This window comes from Pelophylax lessonae (assembly GCF_965119305.1).
Source record: "Pelophylax lessonae genome assembly, chromosome: 11".
NCBI lineage: Eukaryota > Metazoa > Chordata > Amphibia > Anura > Ranidae > Pelophylax > Pelophylax lessonae.
The window spans coordinates 7,473,708-7,498,645 of record NC_138778.1 but is presented as its reverse complement, the minus strand read 5'-3'; the positions used below and the strand labels follow the sequence as shown (position 1 = coordinate 7,498,645).

General features: G+C 46.1%; 1 protein-coding gene across 1 annotated transcript in view; it reads right to left on the bottom strand.

Moving 5' to 3' along the window:
• Window positions 1-24,938, bottom strand: part of TMC8 (transmembrane channel like 8) — a 57,037-nt gene that overhangs the window by 4,637 nt on the left and 27,462 nt on the right. Inside the window, exons 8-12 of the mRNA XM_082272678.1 lie at window positions 14,363-14,533; window positions 11,905-12,056; window positions 9,743-9,863; window positions 7,371-7,468; window positions 3,972-4,155 (exon numbers count right to left, since the gene is read on the bottom strand). Of these exons, the coding sequence (XP_082128804.1) occupies window positions 3,972-4,155; window positions 7,371-7,468; window positions 9,743-9,863; window positions 11,905-12,056; window positions 14,363-14,533 (726 nt within the window). The remainder of the gene's footprint in view (window positions 1-3,971; window positions 4,156-7,370; window positions 7,469-9,742; window positions 9,864-11,904; window positions 12,057-14,362; window positions 14,534-24,938) is intronic.

Below are 24,938 nucleotides of genomic sequence, written 5' to 3'. Positions count from 1 at the left end.
AAAAAAAATAAGATTTTTTTTTACTTTGTGCTATAAAACATATCTAATAAAAAATACAAACAATTTAAATTTTCTCATCATTTTTGGCCAATTTGTATTCTGCAACATGTTTTTGGTTAAAAAAAAATAAAAATAAAACACAATTAGCGTATATTGATTGGTTTGTGCAAAAGTTATTGTGTCTACAAAACTAGGGGAAAGATTTAAGTAATTTTAATTAATTAATTAATTTTTTTACTAGTAATGGCGGCGATCAGTGATTTTTAGCAGGACTGCGACATTGCGGCGGACGGATCCGACACTAACTGACATTTTCGACACTTTTGGGGGGACCAGTGACATTACTACAGTAATCAGTGCTAAAAATATGCACTGTTACTGTAATAATGACACTGGCAGGGAAGGGGTTAACACCAGGGGCAAACGAAGGATTAAATGTGTTCCTAGGGGGTGCTTTCTAACTGTGTTGGGAATGGACTTATGGAATGAACACAGAGACCTGTTTTCCTAAAAAAGAGGAATACAGGAGCCCCGTGTTTACTGACTGACAGACTGAACAGAACAGTCTGCTGTGTTTACAACGGCAGACCGCCATTCTGTCTCCATGGGGAGCGATCGTGGGTGCCTGGCAGCAATCGCGAACGCCGACCCCATGGATTGGCAGCCCTGCTGGCGAATGGGCATGCACGCCCCCACGATGGCTTCCGCGAAAAAAAAAAAAAATGACATAAATCTTTCCCCTAGTTTGAAGACGCAAAAACTTTTGCGCAAACCAATCAATATACACTTATTGGGATTTTTTTTTTTACCAAAAATATGTAGCAGAATACAAATTGGCCTAAAATTATGAAAACATTTGATTTTTAAATGTTTTTATTGGGAATGTTCTATAGCAGAAAGCAAAAATGATATTGTTTTTTTTTTTTTTTTTTCAGAATTGTCGCGTTTTTTTGTTTATTGCGCAAAAAATAAAAATCGCACAGGTGATCAAATACCACCAAAAGAAAGCTCTATTTGTGGAGAAAAAAGGACATCGATTTTATTTGGGTACAGCGTTGCACGACCGCGCAATTGTCAGTTAAATTAATGCATTGCCGAATCGCAAAATATGGCCTGGTCAGGAAGGGGGTAAAATCTTCCGGTCTTAAAGTGGTTAAAAATACGCTCATTGAGAATTTGTTTGTCAAAGACATGTAGCTAAATACATTTTGGCCTAAATATATGACAAAAATTTAATATATTGGATACTTTTTAACTGTCAAAGTAGAAAATGTCAATTTTTTTGCAACATTTTCGCTCTTTTTTTATTAATATCGCAAAAAATAAAAAGTGCACAGGTGATCAAATACCACCAAAAGGAAGCTCTGTTTGTGGGAAAAAAAGGACGTAAATTTCGTTTGGGTACGGCGTTGCATGACCGCGCAATTGTCAGCTAAATTCTTGCAGTGCCAAGTTGCAAAAAGTGGTCTGGTCATTAAGCAGGAAAATCCTTCGGTCCAAAAGTGGTTAAGGGGGTAAAACCTTCCAGTCCAGAAGTGGTTAAGGGCCAGTTCAAAGCATAGAAACGCATTCCAGATTCTTTTTTTGCATGTGCATTTTTGGTGCGTTTTTTGATGCGTTCCAATGCATTACCCCCCCCCCCCCAACCCTTTTTTCTTAACCTTAAAGCGGAGTTCCACCCAAAAGTGGAACTTCCGCTTTAGGGAGTCCTGACCCCCCGACATGCCACACTTGGCATGTCATTTTTTGGGGGGGGGAGCGGGTACCTAGTTTTGACAGGTACCCGCTCCCACTTCCGCTCGGAGCGCCGCGGCGCCCTGAGCGGAAGTTCTCCTCTCCCCCTCCCTCCCTGCAATCTTCTGGGACACGTCAGAGGTCCCAGAAGATTGCCGGCCAATCACGGCGCGCAGCGCGACTCGCGCATGCGCAGTGGGTACCCGGCTGTGAAGCCGCAAACTGTAACAGCCGGGTGCCCACAGCAGTGATGCCGGCGCCGAGGGAGAGGATCGAGGCTTCCGGCGGCCGCATCGCTGGACCGTTGGACAGGTGAGTAAATGGCTGGAACTCCGCTTTAAATATAGACGTGCTTTCCAGTGTGTTTAGGTGCTTTTTTTTTTTTTTTTTTTTCAAGTTTTCAATATAGTAAAAAATGTTAGGACCTCAGTTTTTTCCTGCTGTCTGAGTTAAAAATCGCCTTAATTTCCTGTCCCAACGCAACGGAATCCAAAAATAAAAAACAAAAAAAAAAACTTTAAGTGCCGGTTCACACTGCAGCGGCACGACTTCGGGGGGCGACCTGTGAAGTCGCGTGCACTGCGACTTTGGCGCAACTTGCACGGACTTTATAAAATGAATGTCTATGCAAGTCGCTTCAGGTCGCCCCGAAGTAGTACAGGACCCTTTTTCTAAGTTATGAAGTTACGAATGACTTATGTCGCTCCTATTAGAACGGGTCCTGTACCGAACAATGGACCGCGACGGACCGCGACTTGCCAGGCTGACCAAGTCACCTGACAAGCCGTACTAGTGTGAACCGGCACTAAGGGTCAATTTACACCAGAATGTGCAAGTCCGCGCATGTGTTTTTTTTTGGTTTTTTTTTGCACGTTCTCTTTGACAGTTCGCTGCGGTTCGAAATCTGACACATTTCGGGAGACAAGTCCCCTTTCTCGCTGAAGAAGGGGCTTTTTCTCCAAAACGCGTCACCTTTTCAAGCGCAGTGATTTGGGCATCGCCTGAGCTGCAGTTGAGTTCTGCTATGCTTGCACCTTCTCATGTTTGTGAGTATGTTTTTGGCATTCTTTATAAAAATAAAATTTGGTGGTGGTAATGCAGTAGAATGTTAGCGCCCTCTTGTGTCTCTTTACAGTGTTGCTTGGAGTTTCCCAGCTTCAGGAGGGCAACATCGATTCAGACACTACATATACATCATGGGATGTGGGAGGGAGTGAGCACTGAGGTATTGTTGCGTTTTTGTGGTCTCTTTAACATATACAGCGCATCCGGAAGGTATTTGCAGCGCTTCACTTTTTCCACATTTCATTATGTTACAGCCTTATTCCAAAATGGATTAAATTCATTATTTTCCTCAAAATTCTACAAACAATCCCCCATAATGACAATGTGAAAGAAGTTTGTTTGAAATCTTTGCAAATTTATTAAAAATAAAAAAGGAAAAAAAATTCCATGTACATAAGTATTCACACCCTTTGCCCAATACTTTGGTGAAGCACCTTTGGCACCAATTACAGCCTCCAGTATTTTTGAGTATGATGCTACAAGCTTGGCACTCCTATTTTTGGGCAGTTTCTCCCATTCTTCTTTGCAGGATCTCTCAAGCTCAATCAGGTTGGATGGGGAGCATCGGTGCACAATTTTGAGGAAAACAAAGGAATTTAATCCATTTTGGAATAATGCCCCGTACACACGCATCGATAGTTGGCCCGTGAATTTTCGGCCAACGTCCGATCGGCCGATTTTCGACTTGTTAGTATGATGCTTCCGACAACTGACTCCGACTTTTCGGCTGAAAAAAATCTGGTGTGCATGCTATAAAATTTTTGTTGGCGGTCAACACAATGGCCGATTTTCCGTCAGTCAGTATAGATTTCAGCAGACAAAAATCTGATGAGCAAGACTGGGCATGCTCAGAGATGAAAAAACACACGGAAAGTAAACCAGCACATGACATCACTTCTCAAGTAGATTTTTGTTGGCCGAGAAAATTTGTGTGCAGTCTAGGCACATTTCAACCAACACAACAACACTGGACAAAAGTCGGCCGATCGGTCGGCCAATAATTGTTGCGCGTGTACGAGGCTTAAGGCTGTAACATAAAATGTGGAAAAAGTGAAGCGCTGTGAATACTTTCCGGATGCACTATAAAACTAAAGATCTTTGGAAAGCCTAGACCTTCTCTTTAAGTGAATCCATCTTTTCTGGGGTTTATGCAGCAGGATCTGCCCTCTCACCTTTTTAATATAGAAGGTGATGAAGATGAAGATGAGGTTGAGAAGTGGAAGTAAGGGGGCGTAGAACATTCCTCCCATCACCAGAGTCTGGCTGTACACTGTGTCCAGGACATCCTGGTAGAGACGGAATTTTTCCTTGCCCAACCAACGCACCACATGGCACTGCGACCTAGAGATAAGGAACCTGGTGGAGGAGAAAGGGAGGACAATGGGTTACTCTACAACAGAATACAAACTTATGGACAAACCCAATCCTCACCCAGACCTGGCTACGTTCAATGGACCCCTCTTCACCTACAACATGTTGGAGAGGTTGTAATCCATTGGGTGCTTACTCCCATATCTGGTGGACTTGTTCCCTCCTACAAACCTATTGGAGAGAAGTCTTCAATCTCAAAAAAACTGCAAGTAGGACAACCATAGACCTGGACCCCTGAAGGTATCTAGTTCATGATACTTCGTTCTTTTTAGACTCATAAAAAGTCAAGGATTTTTATTAAGTCCAAGGAGGTGCAAGACATCTCCTGGGCTTATCAATAATTATTTACATCTGACTTTTTATTGCACTTCCGGAAGATGGCTATCCCTGTATTTCTGGAAGCTTAGTTCTAAGCATCTTCAATATTAGAGTTTGAGCAGCTGGTATGCCTGCCCCTCCCCTCTTCCTGCCCAATCACAGAAGCCTTTGTATTATGTAAACTCATTCACAAAATACAAAGGCTTCTCTGAATGGGCAGCAGAGAGAAAGGGTAGGCATAGCTGCTCTTTGTGCCTTTCTCTCTTTTCTCACAGCCCTAAGTGTCGGTGTATGCTCCAGCTGAGCCAAAAACGTGTCACTTTTGGTGCATGTTTCTGTGCATCGCACACAGGGTATCAAATTCATTTGAGTGGGCTGTCCTATGCACATTAAAACTCACCAAAGAAGCTCCATAACCTTTGTGAGCATGGAGCACCACACAGCAAACGCGTGTCTGCAAACCACGTTTGGGGTGGCATTAACATATATTGCCACCGCCAGTGAGAAGGTAGGGTTTTTCTGAAACGCATGGCAAAACACACGTTCCCTGTTTGTTTTGGCACACGTTCAGCAAACAAGCAGTGAGAATGGGGCCTTAGGGAGAGGTAAGGAGGAGAACTGCACCTAACAACTCTGATCCCCAATCCATCTTCTGATAGAACAGAGCTTTAACCAGACACTGATAGAAGTCACAAGACTGCTATATACTGCTGATGAGAAAAGGTATTTAGCAGTTTATATTTATTTTAGATCAGATATAGTGAATGCAGAGTCCTGGGGAGATCAGATATAATGAATGTAGAGTCCTGGGGGGATCAGATATAGTGAATGCAGAGTCCTGGGGAGATGAGATATAGTGAATGCAGAGTCCTGGGGAGATCAGATATAGTGAATGCAGAGTCCTGGGGAGATGAGATATAGTGACTGCAAAGTCCTGGGGAGATCAGATATAGTGAATGCAGAGTCCTGGGGAGATCAGATATAGTGAATGCAGAGTCCTGGGGGGATCGGATATAGTGAATGCAGAGTCCTGGGGAGATCAGATATAGTGAATGCAGAGTCCTGGGGAGATCAGTTATAGTGAATGCAGAGTCCTGGGGAGATCAGATATAGTGAATGCAGAGTCCTGGGGAGATCAGATATAGTGAATGCAGAGTCCTGGGGAGATCAGTTATAGTGAATGCAGAGTCCTGGGGAGATCAGATATAGTGAATGCAGAGTCCTGGGGAGATCAGATATAGTGAATGCAGAGTCCTGGGGAGATCAGATATAGTGAATGCAGAGTCCTGGGGAGATCAGATATAGTGAATGCAGAGTCCTGGGGAGATCAGATATAGTGAATGCAGAGTCCTGGGGAGATCAGATATAGTGAATGCAGAGTCCTGGGGAGATGAGATATAGTGAATGCAGAGTCCTGGGGAGATGAGATATAGTGAATGCAGAGTCCTGGGGAGATCAGATATAGTGAATGCAGAGTCCTGGGGGGATCAGATATCGTGACTGCAGAGTCCTGGGGAGATCAGATATAGTGAATGCAGAGTCCTGGGGAGATGAGATATAGTGAATGCAGAGTCCTGGGGAGATGAGATATAGTGAATGCAGAGTCCTGGGGAGATGAGATATATTGAATGCAGAGTCCTGGGGAGATGAGATATAGTGAATGCAGAGTCCTGGGGAGATCAGATATAGTGAATGCAGAGTCCTGGGGAGATCAGATATAGTGAATGCAGAGTCCTGGGGAGATCAGATATAGTGAATGCAGAGTCCTGGGGAGATCAGATATAGTGAATGCAGAGTCCTGGGGAGATCAGATATAGTGAATGCAGAGTCCTGGGGAGATCAGATATAGTGAATGCAGAGTCCTGGGGAGATCAGATATAGTGAATGCAGAGTCCTGGGGAGATCAGATATAGTGAATGCAGAGTCCTGGGGAGATGAGATATAGTGAATGCAGAGTCCTGGGGAGATCAGATATAGTGAATGCAGAGTCCTGGGGAGATCAGATATAGTGAATGCAGAGTCCTGGGGGGATCAGATATCGTGACTGCAGAGTCCTGGGGAGATCAGATATAGTGAATGCAGAGTCCTGGGGAGATCAGATATAGTGAATGCAGAGTCCTGGGGAGATGAGATATAGTGAATGCAGAGTCCTGGGGAGATCAGATATAGTGAATGCAGAGTCCTGGGGAGATCAGATATAGTGAATGCAGAGTCCTGGGGAGATCAGATATAGTGAATGCAGAGTCCTGGGGAGATCAGATATAGTGAATGCAGAGTCCTGGGGAGATCAGATATAGTGAATGCAGAGTCCTGGGGAGATCAGATATAGTGAATGCAGAGTCCTGGGGAGATCAGATATAGTGAATGCAGAGTCCTGGGGAGATCAGATATAGTGAATGCAGAGTCCTGGGGAGATGAGATATAGTGAATGCAGAGTCCTGGGGAGATCAGATATAGTGAATGCAGAGTCCTGGGGAGATCAGATATAGTGAATGCAGAGTCCTGGGGGGATCAGATATCGTGACTGCAGAGTCCTGGGGAGATCAGATATAGTGAATGCAGAGTCCTGGGGAGATCAGATATAGTGAATGCAGAGTCCTGGGGAGAGCAGATATAGTGAATGCAGAGTCCTCGGGTGCCCCTATAGCAAGCTGCTTTAGGGAGGGAGAGGTGGGGAGGAGATCCATGGAGCAACTGCACCAAACAGAGGCGGTTTCAATAATAAATCTGACTTCACACATGGCTTGGCTACCCACTCATCCATCCCAAGTTATAGTTTTAGGTGGAGATCTTTTAGGCTTGGTATCAATGATCGCTGATTGGTCATCTGGTGATTTCCCTGATTTCCCGAATATCCCACATTGCCTAAACACTGCCTCTACCTGCGGGGAAGCTGGACAAGCAGGAACTCCATCACCAGTTCCAGGAAGTTGAACACGGAGAGCTTGTAGAATTCCTGTCCCAACGACGTCTCCCAGCACTGCACAGAGAAGAGACCAAACATATCCAATGAGAATATAATCACCTGGATATACCGTATATAGGAAACATAAAAATCTGTATATAACCCCCTTCATGCCTAAACCCTTTTCTGACATTTGTTTACTTATAAGTTAAAATCAGTATTTTTTTTGCTAGAAGATTACTTAGAACCCCCAAACATTATTTATATATATATATTTTTTTAGCAGAGACACTAGAGAATAAAATGGCAATTGTTGCAATATTTTATGTCACACAGTATGCAATTTTTTTGGAAGAAATACACTTTCATGAATTAAAAAAAAACAAAAAACAAAACAGTAAGGCTACATTCACATGTGGGCGTAGAAGATCGCGGGCAGAATCACCGCGATTCTGCCCGCGATCCGGAAATCATTGCAAATCGCGGGGCGCCTGTGCGTTGCCCATGATTTGCAATGGCACCCCAAACGCTGTGCGATGTTGCCGCGATTTCCGCTTGCCGAATCGCGGTAACATAGCACAAACAAAATCGCGGAACGCATGACTCCCCAAAAAAGGTACAAGAGCTTCTTTGGGGCATCATGCGTCCCGCGATATTGTTTGCGCGATGTTACCGCGATTCGGCAGGCGGAAATCGCGACAACATGGCACAGCATTTGGGGTGCCATTGCAAATCACGGGCAACGCACAGGCGTCCCACGATTTTCAATGATTTTCGGATCGCGTCAGAATCGCGGTGATTCTGCCTGCGATCCGCTACGCCCACATGTGAACGTAGCCTTAAGTTAGCCCAATTTTTTGTATAATGTGAAAGGTGATGTTATGCCGAGTAAATAGATACCCAACATGTCACGCTACAAAATTGCGCACACTCGTGGAATGGCGACAAATTACGGTACTTAATCTCCATAGGCGACGCTTTAACATTTTTTAACAGTTGCCTGTTTAACCACTTTAAGACTGGAAGGATTTGTCCCCTTCCTGACCAGGCCCTATTTTGCGATTCGGCACTGTGTTATTTTAATGGACAATTGTGCGGTCGTGCGACGCTGTACCTAAATAAAATTGATGTCCTTTTTTCCCCACAAACAGAGCTTTCTTTTGGTGGTATTTGATCACCTGTGCAATTTTTATTTTTTGTGCTATAAACAAAAAAATGCGACATTTCTGAAAAAAAAAAAAAAACAGTATTTTTCACATTCTGCTATATAACATTCACCAAAAAAAAATTAAAAATCAAAATTTTTTCACATTGTAGGCCAATTTGTTTTCTGCTACATAATTTTGGTAAAAAAAAAATCACAATAAGCGTATTTAGTTAGTAGACGCAAAAGTTATCGCGTCTACTAACTACGGGAAAGATTTGTCATTTTTATTGTTTTTTTTTTTTTACTAGTCATGGCGGCGATATGCGATTTTTGGCGGGACTGCGACATTTCGGCAGACAGATCGGACTCCTAACTGACATTTTTGACACTTTTGGGGGGACCAGTGACATTACTACTGTAATCACTGCTAAAAGTATGCCCTGTTACTGTAATAATGACACTGGCAGGGAAGGGGCTACCAAAGTAAGTGATCAAGGGGTTAAATGTGTACCTAGGGGCGTTTTTCTGACTGTATGGGGGCGTGGCTTGTGAAATGATCACAGAGACCTGTGTTCCTATATAGAAGGATCACAGGGGTTCTGTGATCATTCCAAGGAGAAGAACGGTCGGCTGTGTTTTACAACAGCTGCCCATCCTTCTCTCTCAGCGGGGAGCGATTGCGGATGGCAATCAGAGCCACCTGCCCTGAGCATCGGAGTCCCCGTTGACGAGTGGGCGCAGGCGCGCAACCGACGTATGCCTACGTCGTTTCGCGCAGTATAACTGCGGCGGGCGGGATGTGCGGAAGTGGTTAAAGTAACAGAGGAGTTCTTGTGCTAGAATTATTGCACTCGCTCTAATGATCGCGGCGATACCGAACATGTGTGATTAGAACACTGTTTACATATGCGTTCGCTTCTGCGCGTGAGCACGGAGGGACGGGGAGCTATACATTTTTTTCTTTCTTATTTATTTTATTATTATTATTTTTACACTGTCCCTTTAAAACATTTTTAGTCATAAAAGGGGCTGCCTCCAAGCTTCTGGGTTGATCCTTGTAGAAATACTGCCATCATGTAGCTGGATACTCTTCTGGAGGGAACACCCCCTCTGGGGGGGGGGGGGGGGGGGGGGTGATGGGAGCCTTATCGGGGTTCCTGGAGAGGGTCTCCAAAATTCATACACAATATAGCATGTTTTACCTTGAATTGGGAGTTGTAGCCACAGGTCTTACAGGGCTCCGAACTGCCACCCAGGCACAGAAGCTTCTGACCCAGGGAAAAGAAGAAAATTCCCAGAGCTCCGAGCCTGAGGAAGACACACCTGGGCAAGGAGTATAAAGATGATACATGTCTGTTAGTAGTGCTGCCATTAGTAATCATGGGGTCCCATACAGCCTACCTGAGAGGGCCCCCAACCCCAGGTACCCCCTCTTACCCCAAAGCTTTGCAGGTGCTTTAACAAAACGTATTCTATGTACATACCTGCTAGTGACATTGGCAATGTTCAGACTGCACAAAAAATGTAATGTGTGCTGCTGTACAGAGGGTGGCGGGCTTTGCCTGGTACCGGTGTAACGCAGGTGGGAATTGTGTAGAGTCTGCAGGAGTGGGAGCTACTTTGTAGAGTCTGCAGGAGTGGGATTCACTGCCTAATCCAGCTCTGGAATTAAGTAGCGACTCGGATGGGGAGGTAGTAGCAGTTTGACACAAATACAGCCTTTCAATCACTTTAAGCCATCCACTGCTACCGTAGGTACTACCACCATACCCCAGCTCCAGGCACAGCCCTCAAGCAAATTATGGGGTCCAGGCTCGTTATAGGAGTGCTCTTTAACCACTTGCCGACCGCCGCACGACTATTTACGTCGGCGGTCAGACCCTCACAGGCAGAGCGACGTAGGGCTACGTCGCTAGCCTGTGAGGGTCTAGGGAGCGAGCGCGCGCCGCCGGAGGCGCGCTCCCACTCCCGTGTGGTCACGGACCCCCCCGCGCGTGTGACCGGCGGACCCGATGTCCGCCGGTCACTCGCGATCGTCGGGTGGAGAGGGAGAAAGGCAGGCGGCTAATGTAAACAAGCCGTCTGTCATTCTCCCCTGTGATCATACCGTTCTGCTATGTAGGACCGTTGATCATTGTTCCTACACCTCAAGCCACAGCCAATCACAGTTAGAATCACGCCCCTAGGGACACTCATAACCCCTCCCTCTCAAAAAAAGTTAACCCCTTCACTGCCAGTGTAATTTTACAGTAACAGTGCATATGTATAGCACTGATTACTGTAGAAATGTCACTGGTAACTCCAAAAGTGTCATAAATGTCAGTCAAGGGTCCGATCTGTCCGCCGCAATGTCGCAGTCCCGCAAAAAAAAATCGCAGATCGCCGCCATTACGCGTTAAAAAAAAACAACAAAAATGACAAAAATCTTTCCCTTTGTTAGTAAACGCAATAACTTTTGCGCAACCAATCAAAATACGCTTTTTGCGATTTTTTTTAACCAAACATATGGTAAACAAAAAATTGGCCCAAAATGTTAAAAAATTTAGATTTTTACTTTTTTTGGGGGGGAATTTCATATAAAAAAATGTGAAAAATATTGTTATTTTTGCAAAATTGACGCTGTTTTTTTGTTTATAGCGCAAAAAGTAAAAATCGCACAGGTGATCAAATACCACCAAAAGAAAGCTCTGTTTGTGGGAAAAAAAGGACGTTAAATTCGTTTAGGTACAGCGTCGCACGACCGCGCAACTGTCCGGTTAAAGTCACGCAGTGCCGAATTGCAAAATAGGCCCTGGTCAGGAAGGGGGTAAAATCTTCTGGGCTTAAGTGGTTATTATTATAGATATCTGGTCAGGAAGGGGGTAAAATCTTCCAGGGCTTAAGTGATTAATATTATAGATATCATCACTAACATTATGAGATCAGCCCAGCTCTCTGCACTATTGTCCTATGAGCCCAGACTGGAGATGGGAATGGCTTTTGATACATTTTTGTGAAACAATGAATACATTTGCACTGTTTGCTTGGTGAGGACAGAGGTGTGAATGTGGTTAATATACAGTATGCAGGGGTGGACTGACCATTTAGGGATTAGGGCACTGCCCGAGGGCCCAGGGTCAGTAGGGGGCCCCATGAGAGGCTACACACTACAGAAAGAAGCTAGGAACTTCCATGCAGGCTATGTGGTAGATATTTCAATGCCCACTCTATGTGGCTGAGCTGCAATTTGTAGGTGGGGCTTTGTGTGGCTTGAGTGTGGACACAGGGGGCCCCATGATCTCTGATTACCGGGGGCCCCATGAGTTTTCAGTCCACCCCTGACAGTATGCGGTATAATGCATCTACAACCTTTTGTTTGACTGACCTGATAAGGGTGAGAGTGATCTCCCCACGGGGTGACTGACCCTCAAATTTCACCAGCAACATGAAGAACTTGGGTAAGATAAAGAGAACCAGCGAGATGACAATCGGGGCGAGAAACTGGATCACCAATCCAGCAACTGGACTACCTGACTTCTGCAGGAAAAAAAAAGATAGATAGGATGAAAAAAGACAAACAAAAATATTCCACATGAGTAAAATAAAAACCCTAAATCCGAAGGTGATACGGGGGAAGGTAAAACAAAACTATAAAGTGCAGTCCAATTTCCTCTAACATGGAAAAAAAATCCTTCCTGATCCCCAAAAGCAATTGGATATTCCTTGGATCAACAATCCAATGTGTCATTTCTTATAAATATTAATAACTCGCTATATTTTGTGCATTTAAGCTTATTTGATGCAATCTGCAGAGACAATAGAACCAGAAGGACCATGTTGTCACAGCTTTTACTGTAAAGAATCCTTTGCATAGGCAAAGAGTGTTCCTATTTCTCGCAGATGAAAACAGCGCCCCCATTTATTTTGCATTGCTAAATGGACAATTTATATATTAAAAATGTTCACTATATTCCCCCCCCCCCCCTAAGTTGCCTTTTCTTCAGAGTAAATACATAGCTGAGCTCCTCCATGCCCCTTATTAATTCAGTTGCCCTTGTCTGCTCTGCAAAGGAAGCTGGGATGTTATTGTTTGTACTTTGCTGGCAGATCTTATTACCAGTTGTAAACTGTATTGAAACACCTTCTGTCCTAACAAAGAGTTTAAGATACAGAAGGTGGGCTTCTCCAATGTATATTAATGAGAGGAAACTCTGCATGTCCCCAGTCTGTGTGGGGACAAAATTGTTCAGAGTATTGTTCAGAGTAGCTTGCAGTCTGACCAAGGCCTGCTCCAAACAAACAACTTCAAAGGTAAGAACTATTTTGAGGTATGCTGTGTAAATGGGAACGCATAGGGTGTGTGTGTGTGTAGGGGTTGCGGGGGGTTTTCAAAATTGATTAAAAAGCTGGAAATACGGTTTAACCACTTGCCAACCGCCGCAAGTACATGTACTGCGGCGGTCAGCCCCGGCCAGGCAAAGTGACGTACCGGTACGTCACTAGCCTGTCACTCGCTTGTGAGCCAATAGCGCCCCGTTCCCTAACAAGTCAGTGCATGTGATCGGCGGACCCGATGTCCACCGGTCACTCGCGATCGTTCGCCGGGAAGGGAGAAAGGCAGGCGGCTAATGTAAACAAGCCGCCTGTCATTCTCCCCTGTGTAAAAATGGAGATCAGACGGTTCTACTATGTAGGACCGTTGATCTCTGTTTTTACACTAGTAGCCATGTCCAATCACAGTTAGAAACACGCCCCTAGGACACACGTAACCCCTCCCTCTCCAATACAGTTAACCCCTTCCCTGCCAGTGTCATTAGTACAGTAACAGTGCATATGTATAGCACTGATTACTGTAGAAATGTCACTGGTAACCCCAAAAGTATCAAAAATGTCAGTCAAGGGTCCGATCTGTCCGCCGCAATGTCGCAGTCCCGCAAAAAAAAAAATCGCAGATCGCCGCCATTACTCGTTAAAAAAACCCACCAAAAATGACAAAAATCTTTCCCTTTGTTAGTAAACGCGATAACTTTTGCGCAAACCAATTAAAATACGCTTTTTGCAATTTTTTTTTACCAAACATGTGGCATTAAACAAATTGGCCGAAAATGTTAAACAATTTTGATTTTTACATTTTTTTTGGGGAATTTCATATAAAAAATGTGAAAAATATTGTTATTTTTGCAAAATTGACGCTATTTTTTTGTTTATAGCGCATGATCAAAAAATCGCACAGGTGATCAAATACCACCAAAAGAAAGCTCTGTTTGTGGGAAAAAAGGGACGTCAAATTCGTTTAGGTACATCGTCGCACGACCGCGCAATTGTCCGTTAAAGTCACGCAGTAAAAAATCGCAAAAAAAACCCTGGTCAGGAAGGGGGTAAAATCTTCCGGGGCTTAAGTGGTTAAGAGGTTGATTTAAAATTATTTGCATAGCAATTTGCCCAGTGAAAATGCATTTACATTCATCTTGTGTGAATGGGCCAAAAGCTGAATGTATACAGGCTGTATCTTGTGCTGTTCAAGTGTAAAGTATTGATTTTAAACAGGAAATACCACATTTGGCCACTAGATGGAGATAAGTAATATAAAAAAATTCTAGGATGCTTAGCTCACTCTTGTGGCCAAATGAGGTATTTGTTATTTTAAATCAATGTCTTACATGCAAACAGCACAGGATGTAGCTTATTTACCTTCATGTTTTCAGATGTACATTCACTTTCACTAGGCAAATGGTTGTGCAAATTCATTTTAAATTAACCCCTAAGAGTCCTCTGGTGCAGGAAGCTTCTTTAATTTTTTTTGTAAGGGGCAGAGTTGCTTTCAATGATTCTGCAGTACTTACCTGTTCATAATCCTGAGAGATACCAGTGGCAGCATATATGCAATAGAATCCTCCCACCATCATTGCCAGGATGACACAGTTCAGCAGGACACGAAGGACGAGGACACGCACCCTTTCATTAACAGACATTTGTGCGTTCTCCCAAAACCAACGCTCCTCTGCCAGGTGAGACTAAAAAGAAGGGAAAGCATTATATTAAAGATTGCTCAATAATCAGACCTGTTCAAAAAACATAAAAAGCTAAAAATAAGTATAAATACAAAGCATTAACTTGTAGAGAAGCTCCAATCCAGGCTGGTTGGACAATGATTGGAGGATCTCCCCCACCATCGCTGATTCTGTCTTAAGGTCTCCTGCACAAAGACAGATGCTACATCACGATCATCTTCCAGGCCCTTGCAACTAGACCTTTGCTGCAACGTTCACTGGAGGTATCTATATTAATAATTATATGTACCCGGATATATGTGCACAATTCCACCAGGAACCCTATTGGGCCTTTGTTGATAATGCCTGTTTGTACATTGGATGCATGTCCTTTAATAATCTTTTCATATATATTGCTTATATTATCTCCATACTGGTGTACAGCTATATACTTATGGTTACTGTTATATGCTGGTTACAGTAGTTCTTCTGATCTCAATTACTTTGATTAGATTACTGGGTAATTTCCCAATTTCTCTTCACAGCTCTGTCCTGGGTGGAAGCACTGCCAACTTTATTATCAATCCCACCAATGGTGGAACTACTAGGATCGCAAAGGTTGCACTTGCGACTGGGCCCTAGCGTTCAATCACTGTCGGGGAACTCCAGCAGGATTGCTTGCCGCAGGACTCTGAGCTCAGAGCATCTGTCTCATACAGCTCAGAGCTTGCACTGACATTTCCCCCTCCTTTCTCCATCAAACGGATGGGAGAGGAGAGAGTTGGCCTGCTCCTTCTCCTCCTGCCCCTCTCCTCCTGTGTGCACCATGGGAGTTCCCCTCCCTCCTCCCTCACATGGATTGGAGAGGAGAGAGCCGGTCTGCTTTTTCTCCTCCTGCCAGTCTCCTTCAGTGTGCATCGTGGGAGTTCCCCTTCCCTCGCACGGATGGGAGAGGAGAAAGCCGGTATGCTCCTTCTCCTCCTGCCCCTCTCCTTCTGTGTGCACAGTGGGAGTTCCCCCTCCATCCTCCCTCACATGGATGGGAGAGGAGAGAGCTGGTCTGTTTCTTCTCCTCCTGCCTGTCTCCTCCTGTGTGCACCGTTTGAATTCCCCCTCCCTTCCATGGATGAGAGAGGAGAGAGCCGGTCTGCTCCTTCTCCTCCTGCCCCTCTCCTTCTGTGTGCACCATGGGAGGTCTCCCTCCCTCCTCCCACACACAGATGGCAGAGGAGAGAGCCGGTCTGCTTCTTCTCCTCCTGCCCATTTCCATCTGTGTGCACCGCAGGAGTTCCCCCTCCCTCCCATAGATGGGAGAGGAGAGAGCCGGTCTGCTCCTTCTCCTTCTGCCCCTCTCTTCCTGTGTGCACTTCGGTGGTGCACACAGGAGGAGAGGGGCGGGAGGAGGAGAAGCAGGCCATCTCTCTCCACTGCCATCCGTGTGAGGGAGGAGGGAAGGAGAACTCTCATGGTGCACACTGAAGGAGAGGGGCAGGAGGAGAAGGAGCAGACTGGCTTTCTCCTCTCCCATCATTGGGAGGGAGGGGTAATTCCAGTGGTGCACACAGGAGAAGGCAGGCAGGAGGAGAAGAAACAGACCAGCTCTCTCCTCTCCCATCCATGTGAGGGAGGATGGAGGGGGAACTCCCACTGTGCACACAGGAGGAGAGGGGCAGGAGGAGAAGGAGCATACTGGCTTTCTCCTCTCCCATCCGTGGGAGGGAAGGGGAACTCCACGGTGCACACAGAAGGAGACTGGCAGGAGGAGAAAAAGCAGACCGCCTCTCTCCTCTCCAATCCACGTGAGGGAGGAGGGAGGGGAACTCCCATGGTGCACACAGGAGGAGAGGGGCAGGAGGAGAAGGAGCAGACTGTCTTTCTCCTCTCCCATCATTCGGAGGGAGGGGTAATTCCAGCGGTGCACACAGGAGGAGGCAGGCAGGAGTAGAAGAAACAGACCAGCTCTCCCCCTCCCTCCCATGGATGAGAGAGGAGAGAGACGGTCTGATCCTTTTCCTTCTGCCCCTCTCCTCCTGCGTCCATTTCCATGGTGCACACAGGAGGAGAGGGGCGGGAGAAGGAGAAGCAGACCGTCTCTCTCCTCTCCCGTTTGTGCGAGGGAGGGAGGGAGGGAGGGGGAACTGTCAGTGCAAGCTCTGAGCTATATGAGAGATAGGCTCTCAGCTCAGAGTCCTGCTGAGGAGACTGTTAGGCTGCACTGATAGGCACTGATAGGTGGAATTGATGAGCACTGATAGGTAGCACTAATGGGCACTGATGGGGCTGCATTGATGATCAGAGCTCTGATTATCAGTGTAAACAATGGACTGGCAGTCTTGCTGGTTAACAGCTCTCCTTTCCTCACACAGACAAAGCGTGGGAGGAAAGGGCTGCAGATAACCGGCAAGTCTGTTTACATGTGATCAGCCGATCACATGGTAAAGGGCCACTGTGATTGGCCCTTTACCGTAAACTGTAAAGAGCTGTGTCCCAAGGACACAGCAGTCAAAGAGTGCACTGGATGCGCCCCCCCAGGGGACACCCGGACGAAGGGTTTCGCGAGGATGTCAATGGATGCCCTCCCAAAATTGGAAACTTGGGGCTCGGATGGAGCAGAGGGGGAGGGGGGCTCTTCATGGTTCTAGTTACGCCTCTGAATCCCACTTTGGGCAGGGGGCTTGTGGAACCCAGATTACCTTAGAGAGGTTGGGAAACTCCTTGTCCACCTCCCCTGGCCCCTCCTATAAGTAAGTCACCCCTCTGTCTATTAGGGTCATAGGGTGAACGAGAACTGCACTAATCAGACTCACTGTACAACCACACCGGACTCAGCATTTCATGTTACCCTGGTTATCCTGGGTTCTATATGTGTGGTTAGTGGTAAAAGAATGAAGGGGCTTTTTCACTTAGGACAGTAATATTTATTAACAATATCCCTCAGGAAATATAAAAGATAAATTGGTTTGACCTTTTCAGGCTGCTTGTAGGAGTTTATCTCATAGACCATTGCTAGATAGTTTGAGGTGCAGTGGGGTTTATTATTGTTAAGTGCCTGTATCCTATTGTTCTATTGTTTCTGTCTGGCTTGAGATCAACCTATTATAGGATGTATATGTGTAAGTGGATTAGCTCCTGGATGGGAGGGGGCAGGGGCGGGCTGGGCCGGTATTTCCCCTGTTTCCCTTTAAATTTGGCCGCTGTGCAGGCAGCTCAGGACTGCGCATGTGCCGGAGCTGACCGAGTGCTACTGCTCGGGCGGCTCTGGCGGGGGTTACAGAGTGTGGAGGAGCAGTGAAAGAATGCCTCTATCCTCCACTGCAGCTGCGGGCGATGTGCCCTGTGACAGGGATGTTAGCTGTACCTATCACACAGGGCTGAGAGTGTTCCATTCTTACAGAGCACAACCCTCCCCCCTCCTCTGCACAAATGAGAAAACAGATATGCTCTGCCTCCTCCCGCCCCTGGCTACTGGCTAGTGGTGACTGCAGCACCTTTCTAATCCTGTATATGCATGCTTTTGGGTGAGTTTGTTAGGCAGCCTGCACTTTCTTTACCTGATAACTATGAGAGTTGTTTTCCTGGCTTTGAGTGGTGTTTCAGTCTAGTACCCACTACCCAGCTCACAGAACTGTTCTGTTAGCCATAGAAACCAGTCAGACTTTCCTACTTCTCTTAAGCCCCATGTCAAATGAGTGTTTCTGCTACTGATGACAAATCCCAAGAGTAACACCACTGATAGAAGTGCTCCTTTGCCTGGGTCTAAATGCTGTAGAAGTTCACTCACTTAATTGGAAGCAAAGAGCGACATTTCACTGATCCATTGAGGGAGCCACTCCATAGGAAAAGGTAAGTGGTTTGTTACTGGTGAGTTGTAGAGGATTGCTGGTCTGACATGGCCTTCATTCTCCTGGACTTCTACAATGGATACTCTGATTACTATGGGACATGTGCTGTTTTTTTTCTTTTCACTTTTTTATGTATGGAGCCCAGTATGTAGATCTCCACTGGATGTTTGGTTGTCACTGTATGTCCTTTAAAACCACTTCTGGACCGGAAGGATTTACCCCCTTAACCACTTGCCGACTGCCTAACGCCGATCTACGTCGGCAGTCAGCCCCTCACAGGCAAAGTGACGTAGGGCTACGTCACTAACTTGTGAGGGTCTAGGGAGCGAGCGCGCGCCGCCGGAGGCGCGCTCCCGCTCCCGCGTGGTCACGTACCCCCCCGCGCGTGTGACCAGCGGACCCGATGTCCGCCGGTCACTCGGCGATCGGCGGGGGAGAGGGAGAATGTCAGGCAGCTTGTGTAAACAAGCCACCTGTCATTCTCCTCGCTGTAAAGACACTGATCACACGGATCTACTATGTAGATCCGTTGATCAGTGTCCTTACAGCTCAAGCCACAGCCAATCACAGTAGAAAGCACGCCCCTAGGGACACACACAGCCCCTCCCTCCCAAATAAAGTTAACCCCTTCACTACCAGTGTATTTTTACAGTAACAGTGCATATGTATAGCACTGATTACTGTAGAAATGTCACTGGTAACCCCAAAAGTGTCACAAATGTCAGTCAAGGGTCCGATCTGTCCGTCCCAATGTCGCAGTACCGCAAAAAAAATCGCTGATCGCCGCCATTACGCGTTAAAAAAAAAACAACAAAAATGACAAAAATCTTTCCCTTTGTTAGTAAACGCGATAACTTTTGCGCAAACCAATCAAAATACGCTTTTTGCAATTTTTTTTACCAAACATATGTAGCATAAAACAAATTGGCCGAAAATGTTAAAAAATTTTGATTTTTACATTTTTTTTGGGGGAAATTTCATATAAAAAAATGTGAAAAATATTGCTATTTTTGCAAAATTGACGCTCTTTTTTTGTTTATAGCGCGTGATCAAAAAATCGCACAGGTGATCAAATACCACCAAAAGAAAGCTCTGTTTGTGGGAAAAAAAGGACGCCAAATTTGTTTAGGTACAGCGTCACACGACCGCGCAATTGTCCGTTAAAGTCACGCAGTGCCGAATCGCAAAATACCCCCTGGTCGGAATGGGGGTAAAATCTTCCGGGGCTTAAGTGGTTAATGACCAGGCCATTTTTTTGCGATTCGGCACTGCGTTACTTTAACTGACAATTGCGCGGTCGTGCGATGCTGTACCCAAATAAAATTGATGTCCTTTTTCCCCACAAGTAGAGCTTTCTTTTGGTGGTATTTGATCACCTCTGCGATTTTAATTTTTTTGCACTATAAACAAAAGAGCGACAATTCTGAAAAAAAAAAAAAATTCACTTTTTGCTATATAACATTCACAATAATAATAAAAAAAAAAAATTAAAAATCAAACTTTTTCATAATTTTAGGCCAATATGTTTTCTGCTACATATTTTTGGTAAAAAATAAATCCCAATAAGTGTATTTTGATTGGTTTGCGCAAAAGTTATCGTGTCTACAAACTAGGGGAAAGATTTATGTCATGTTAATTCTTTACTAGTATTGGCAGCGATTAGCGATTTTTTTTGCGGGACTGCGACATTGCGGCAGACAGATCGGACCCCTAACTGACATTTTTGACACTTTTGGGGGGACCAGTGACATTACTACAGTAATCAGTGCTAAAAATATGCACTGTCACTGTAATAATGACACTGGCGGGGATGGGGTTAACCCAGGGGCGATCGAAGGGTTAAATGTGAGCCTAGAGGATGTTTTCTAACTGTGAGGGGGAGGGGCTTGTGAAATCAACACAGAGACCTGTGTTCCTAAATAGGAGGATCACAAGAGCTCTGTATTGATTCCAGAGGACAATGGTCTGCTGTGTTTACAACAGCAGGCCACCATTCTCTCTTCACGGGGAGCGATCGCGGGTGCCCGGCGCGCACCCACTCGCTAGCAGGGAAGCCGATCCAAGGGGCCGGTGTCCACGATTGCTGCTAGGCACCTGCTCCCTGTGAAGAGAGGATGGCAGTCTACTGTTGTAAACACAGCAGACTGCTCTCTCTGGAATCAATGCAGAGCGCCTGTGTTCCTTCTATTTAGGAACACAGTTCTCTGTGTTGATTTCACAAGCCCATCCCCCCACAGTTAGAAATCACCCTTAGGGTCCATGTACACGGGACGTTAGAAAAAACGTCCTGCAAAGCTATTTCTGATGCCGGGAAAAAGCAGCTGTTAAACGTGCTTTCAGTAGCTTTTTCCCTTTGCGTTATTGCACGTTTGGCCACGTTGCTTTTAGCAGCGTTTTTGTGCCTCCATTCAAAATCAATGGTACCCTATGGGAGCCTATTAATTTGAATGGAAGTCGCACCGCAAGTCGGATCAGACTTGCGGCGCGACCTGCACATTGAGAATCTTGAGGGGGAACTCCACGCCAAAAATGGGAAAAAACGGCGTGGGGTTCCCCCCCAAAATCCATACCAGACCCTTATCCGAGCATGCAGCCCGGCAGGCCAGGAAAGGGGAGGGGACGAGCGAGCGGATCCAACCCCCCTGGACCACACCAGGCCACATACACTCAACATGGGGGGGTGTTGGTGCTTTGGGGCAGGGGGAGCTCTGCACCCCCCACCTCAAAGCACCTTGCCCCCATGTTGATGAGGACAAGGGCCTCATCCCCACAACCCTGGCCGGTGGTTGTGGGGGTCTGCGGGCAGGGGGCTCATCAGAATCTGGAAGCCCCCTTTAACAAGGGCCCCCCCAGATCCCGGACCATCTCCCTATGTGAATGATACTCATTCACCACATAAAAGGCAGTGAATGGAAATAACGACAGGAGACGTTTTGGAAAGTATATTAAAAATCTTCATCCGGCTCTTCTTGTCTTCTCCTCTCTGGGGTCTTCTCCTCTCCGGGGTCTTCTGCTCTTTTGCTGTCAGCTCTTCTTGTCTTCTCCTCTCCGGGGTCTTCTGCTCTTTTGCTGTCCACTCTTCTTGTGCTATTCTCTCCGGGGTCTTCTGCTCTTTTGCTGTCCCCTCTTCTGCTGTCCTCTCTTCTTTTCTTCTCCTCTCCGGTCTTCTGCTCTTTTGCTGTCGGCTGTCGGCTCTTCTTCCTCCGGTCCTCCTCCGACGACGTCTCCGGTGATTATGCCGGTCTCTGGTCTCTGCAGCTTATTATATAGCCATTATGGGCGTGGCCCCGATGACGTCATTGGGAGGCCCCGCACCCTCATGTCACAGAAGATGTCATCTGTGACATGAGGGGGCGGGGCCTCCCGATGACGTCATCGGGGCCACGCCCCTAATGGCTATATAATAAGCTGCAGAGACCGGAGACCGGCATAATCACCGGAGACGTCGTCGGAGGAGGACCGGAGGAAGAAGAGCCGACAGCCGACAGCAAAAGAGCAGAAGACCGGAGAGGAGAAGAAAAGAAGAGAGGACAGCAAAAGAGGGGACAGCAAAAGAGCAGAAGACCCCGGAGAGAAGAACACAAGAAGAGCGGACAGCAAAAGAGCAGAAGACTCCGGAGAGGAGAAGAAAAGAAGAGCGGACAGCAAAAGAGCAGAAGACCCCGGGGAGGAGAAGACCCCGGAGAGGAGAAGACAAGAAGAAGGATGAAGATTTTTAATAAACTTTCCAAAACGTCTCCTGTCGTTATTTCCATACACTGCCTTTTATGTGGTGAATGAGTAGGGGTACAGTGTACCCCATACCCATTCACATAGGGAGGGGGTCCGGGATCTGGGGGGCCCCCTTGTTAAAGGGGGCTTCCAGATTCTGATGAGCCCCCTGCCCGCAGACCCCCACAACCACCGGCCAGGGTTGTGGGGATGAGGCCCTTGTCCTCATCAACATGGGGGCAAGGTGCTTTGAGGTGGGGGGTGCAGAGCTCCCCCTGCCCCAAAGCACCAACACCCCCCCATGTTGAGGGCATGTGGCCTGGTGTGGTCCAGGGGGGGTGGGGCCGCTCGCCCGTCCCCTCCCCTTTCCTGGCCTGCCGGGCTGCATGCTCGGATAAGGATCTGGTATGGATTTTGGGGGGGACCCCATGCCGTTTTTTCGGCGTGGGGCTACCCTCAAATTCCATACCGGACCGAAGGGCCTGGTTTGGAACCTGGGGGGGGAACCCCACGCAGTTTTTTTCCCATTTTTGGCATGGAGTTCCCCCTCAAGATTCTCACATTGCAGGTCACGACTTCCATTCAAATCAATAGGCTCCCATAGGGAACCATTGATTTTGAATGGAAGAAAAAAAACTTATAACGTGGCTGAACATAAGTTTATCACGTTCAGTCACGTTTAGTCACGTTCGGCCGCATTTCTGCGTTTGAAACGTCGGGAAACACACGTTCGAACGCAAATAATTGCGTTCTAAAAAAAGTCCCTGAACACAACTGCCTGCAAATGACTGTAAACGACCCGGTGTACATGGACAGATAAGATAACATGGAGCTGTGTTCAGGGGCTTCTGAAAAAAATGCCCAACTGCTCCTAAACGGCCATTTCCAGCGTCCCGTGTACATGGAGCCTTAGGCTCACATTTAACCCTCTGATCGCCCCTTTCTGCCTAAATGTCGCAGCCCCTCTAAAAATCGCTGATCGCCGCCATTACTAGCTAAATAAAAATGACAATGGAATATTTCCCCAAGTTTGTAGACGTGATAACTTTTGCGCAAACCAATCAAAATACACCTGTTGGTTTTTTTTTTTTTTTTACCAAAAATATGTAGCAGAATAAAAATTGGACTAAAATGATGAAAAAATTTGCTTTTTGCATTTTTTTTTATTTGGGAATGTTATATAGCAGAATGTGAAAAATATTGTTTTTTTTTCAGAATTGTCAAATTTTTTTGTTTATAGCACAAAAAATAAAAATCGCACAGGTGATCAAATAGCACCAAAAGAAAGCTCTATTTGTGGGGAAAAAAGGACATCAATTTTATTTGTTTACAGCATCGCACAACCGCGCAATTGTCCGTTAAAATAACGCAGTGCCGAATCGCAAAAAATGGCCTGGTCATTAACCACTTTAGCCCCAGCCCTATTTCGGACACTTTTTGTTCACAAGTTAAAACCAGTATTTTTTCCTAGAAAACTACTTAGAACCCCCAAACATTATATATATTTTTTTAGCAAAGACTCTGGAGAATAAAATGTCGGTCATTGCAAAATTTTTTGTCACGCGGTATTTGCGCAGCGGTCTTTAAAACGCCATTTTTTTGGAAAAAATTTGAAAAATCACATTTCACTGCATTTAAAAAATACTAAACAGTAAAGTTAGCCCATTTTTTTTGTATATTGTGAAAGATGATGTCACGCTGAGTAAATAGATACCAAACATGTTACGGTTTAAAATTGCGCCCCCCCGTGGGATGGCGACAAACTACGGTCAATAGAGATCTCAATCTGCGACGCTTTAAATTTATTTAACGGTTACCAGTTTAGAGTTAGAGTGTAGCTCTTTTTTTTTAATTATTGCCCACGCTCTGGCGATCGCGGCGATACCTCACATGTGTGGTTTGAACAGCGATTTCATTTGCGGCTCGACTTGCGTATACGTTTTTTTTTGTGCGCGAGCTAACGGTGACGGGGACGGCTAAATTTTTTTTTTTTTTTTTTCCTATTTATTTTTTCATTTTTTTTAAACTTTATTACAGGTTTTTAAAAAAAAAAAAATCTGATCACTTTTATTGCTGTCACAAGCAATGTAAACATCCCTTGTGACAGCAATATGTCGTGACAGGTACACTTTATGGAGGGATCGAGGGTCTAAAAGACCCTAGACCCCTCCACTACACTTCCCTGTATGCAAAACGCCGAAAACGGCATTTTTGCATACAGCCGTTTTTCAAATCTGCCGCCTTTTGCAGCACAGTAACCCGGACGTGACGTCATGGACGCCGCCTCCGGGTTACGTCATCGGAGACCCGATCGATGCCGTTTCCGGCATTCATCGGGACTCCATCCAGCCGGCGGACATGCCGGCTGGGTGCTCGGGGCTCCCGGTGGGACGGTAGCCCCGAGCAAAGCCGCGGAAGGCGGCGGGAGGGGGGGGACGTCCCCTCCCGCCCCCCCCGGGTAACGATCGAGCGGCTCCCGAGCCGCATCGATCGTTACCGACGGAAAGCCGACCGTCGGCTTCAAACAACGGTACCGGGATGATGCCTCTAGCTAGAGGCATCATCCCGGTATAACCACTCAAAGTCAGCCGACGTAGAGGTTACGTGACTGGTAGTAAAGTGGTTAAGGGGCAAAATCTTCCGCTCCAGTAGTGGTTAAAACATTTTTCTAGGTGGCACTGATGTGGAGACACTAATATGGGGCACTAATAGGTGGCACTGGTAAGCAGTACTGTTGGGCACTGATGCAATGATGGGCTGCACTGATGAGCAGGCACTGAAAGCTAGCACTGATTGGCGTCACTTGCTGAGCATTGCTGAGGCTGCACTGTAATGCTGTGCTTTGATTATCTGTACAGGTCTCCCCTGGGAGGAGA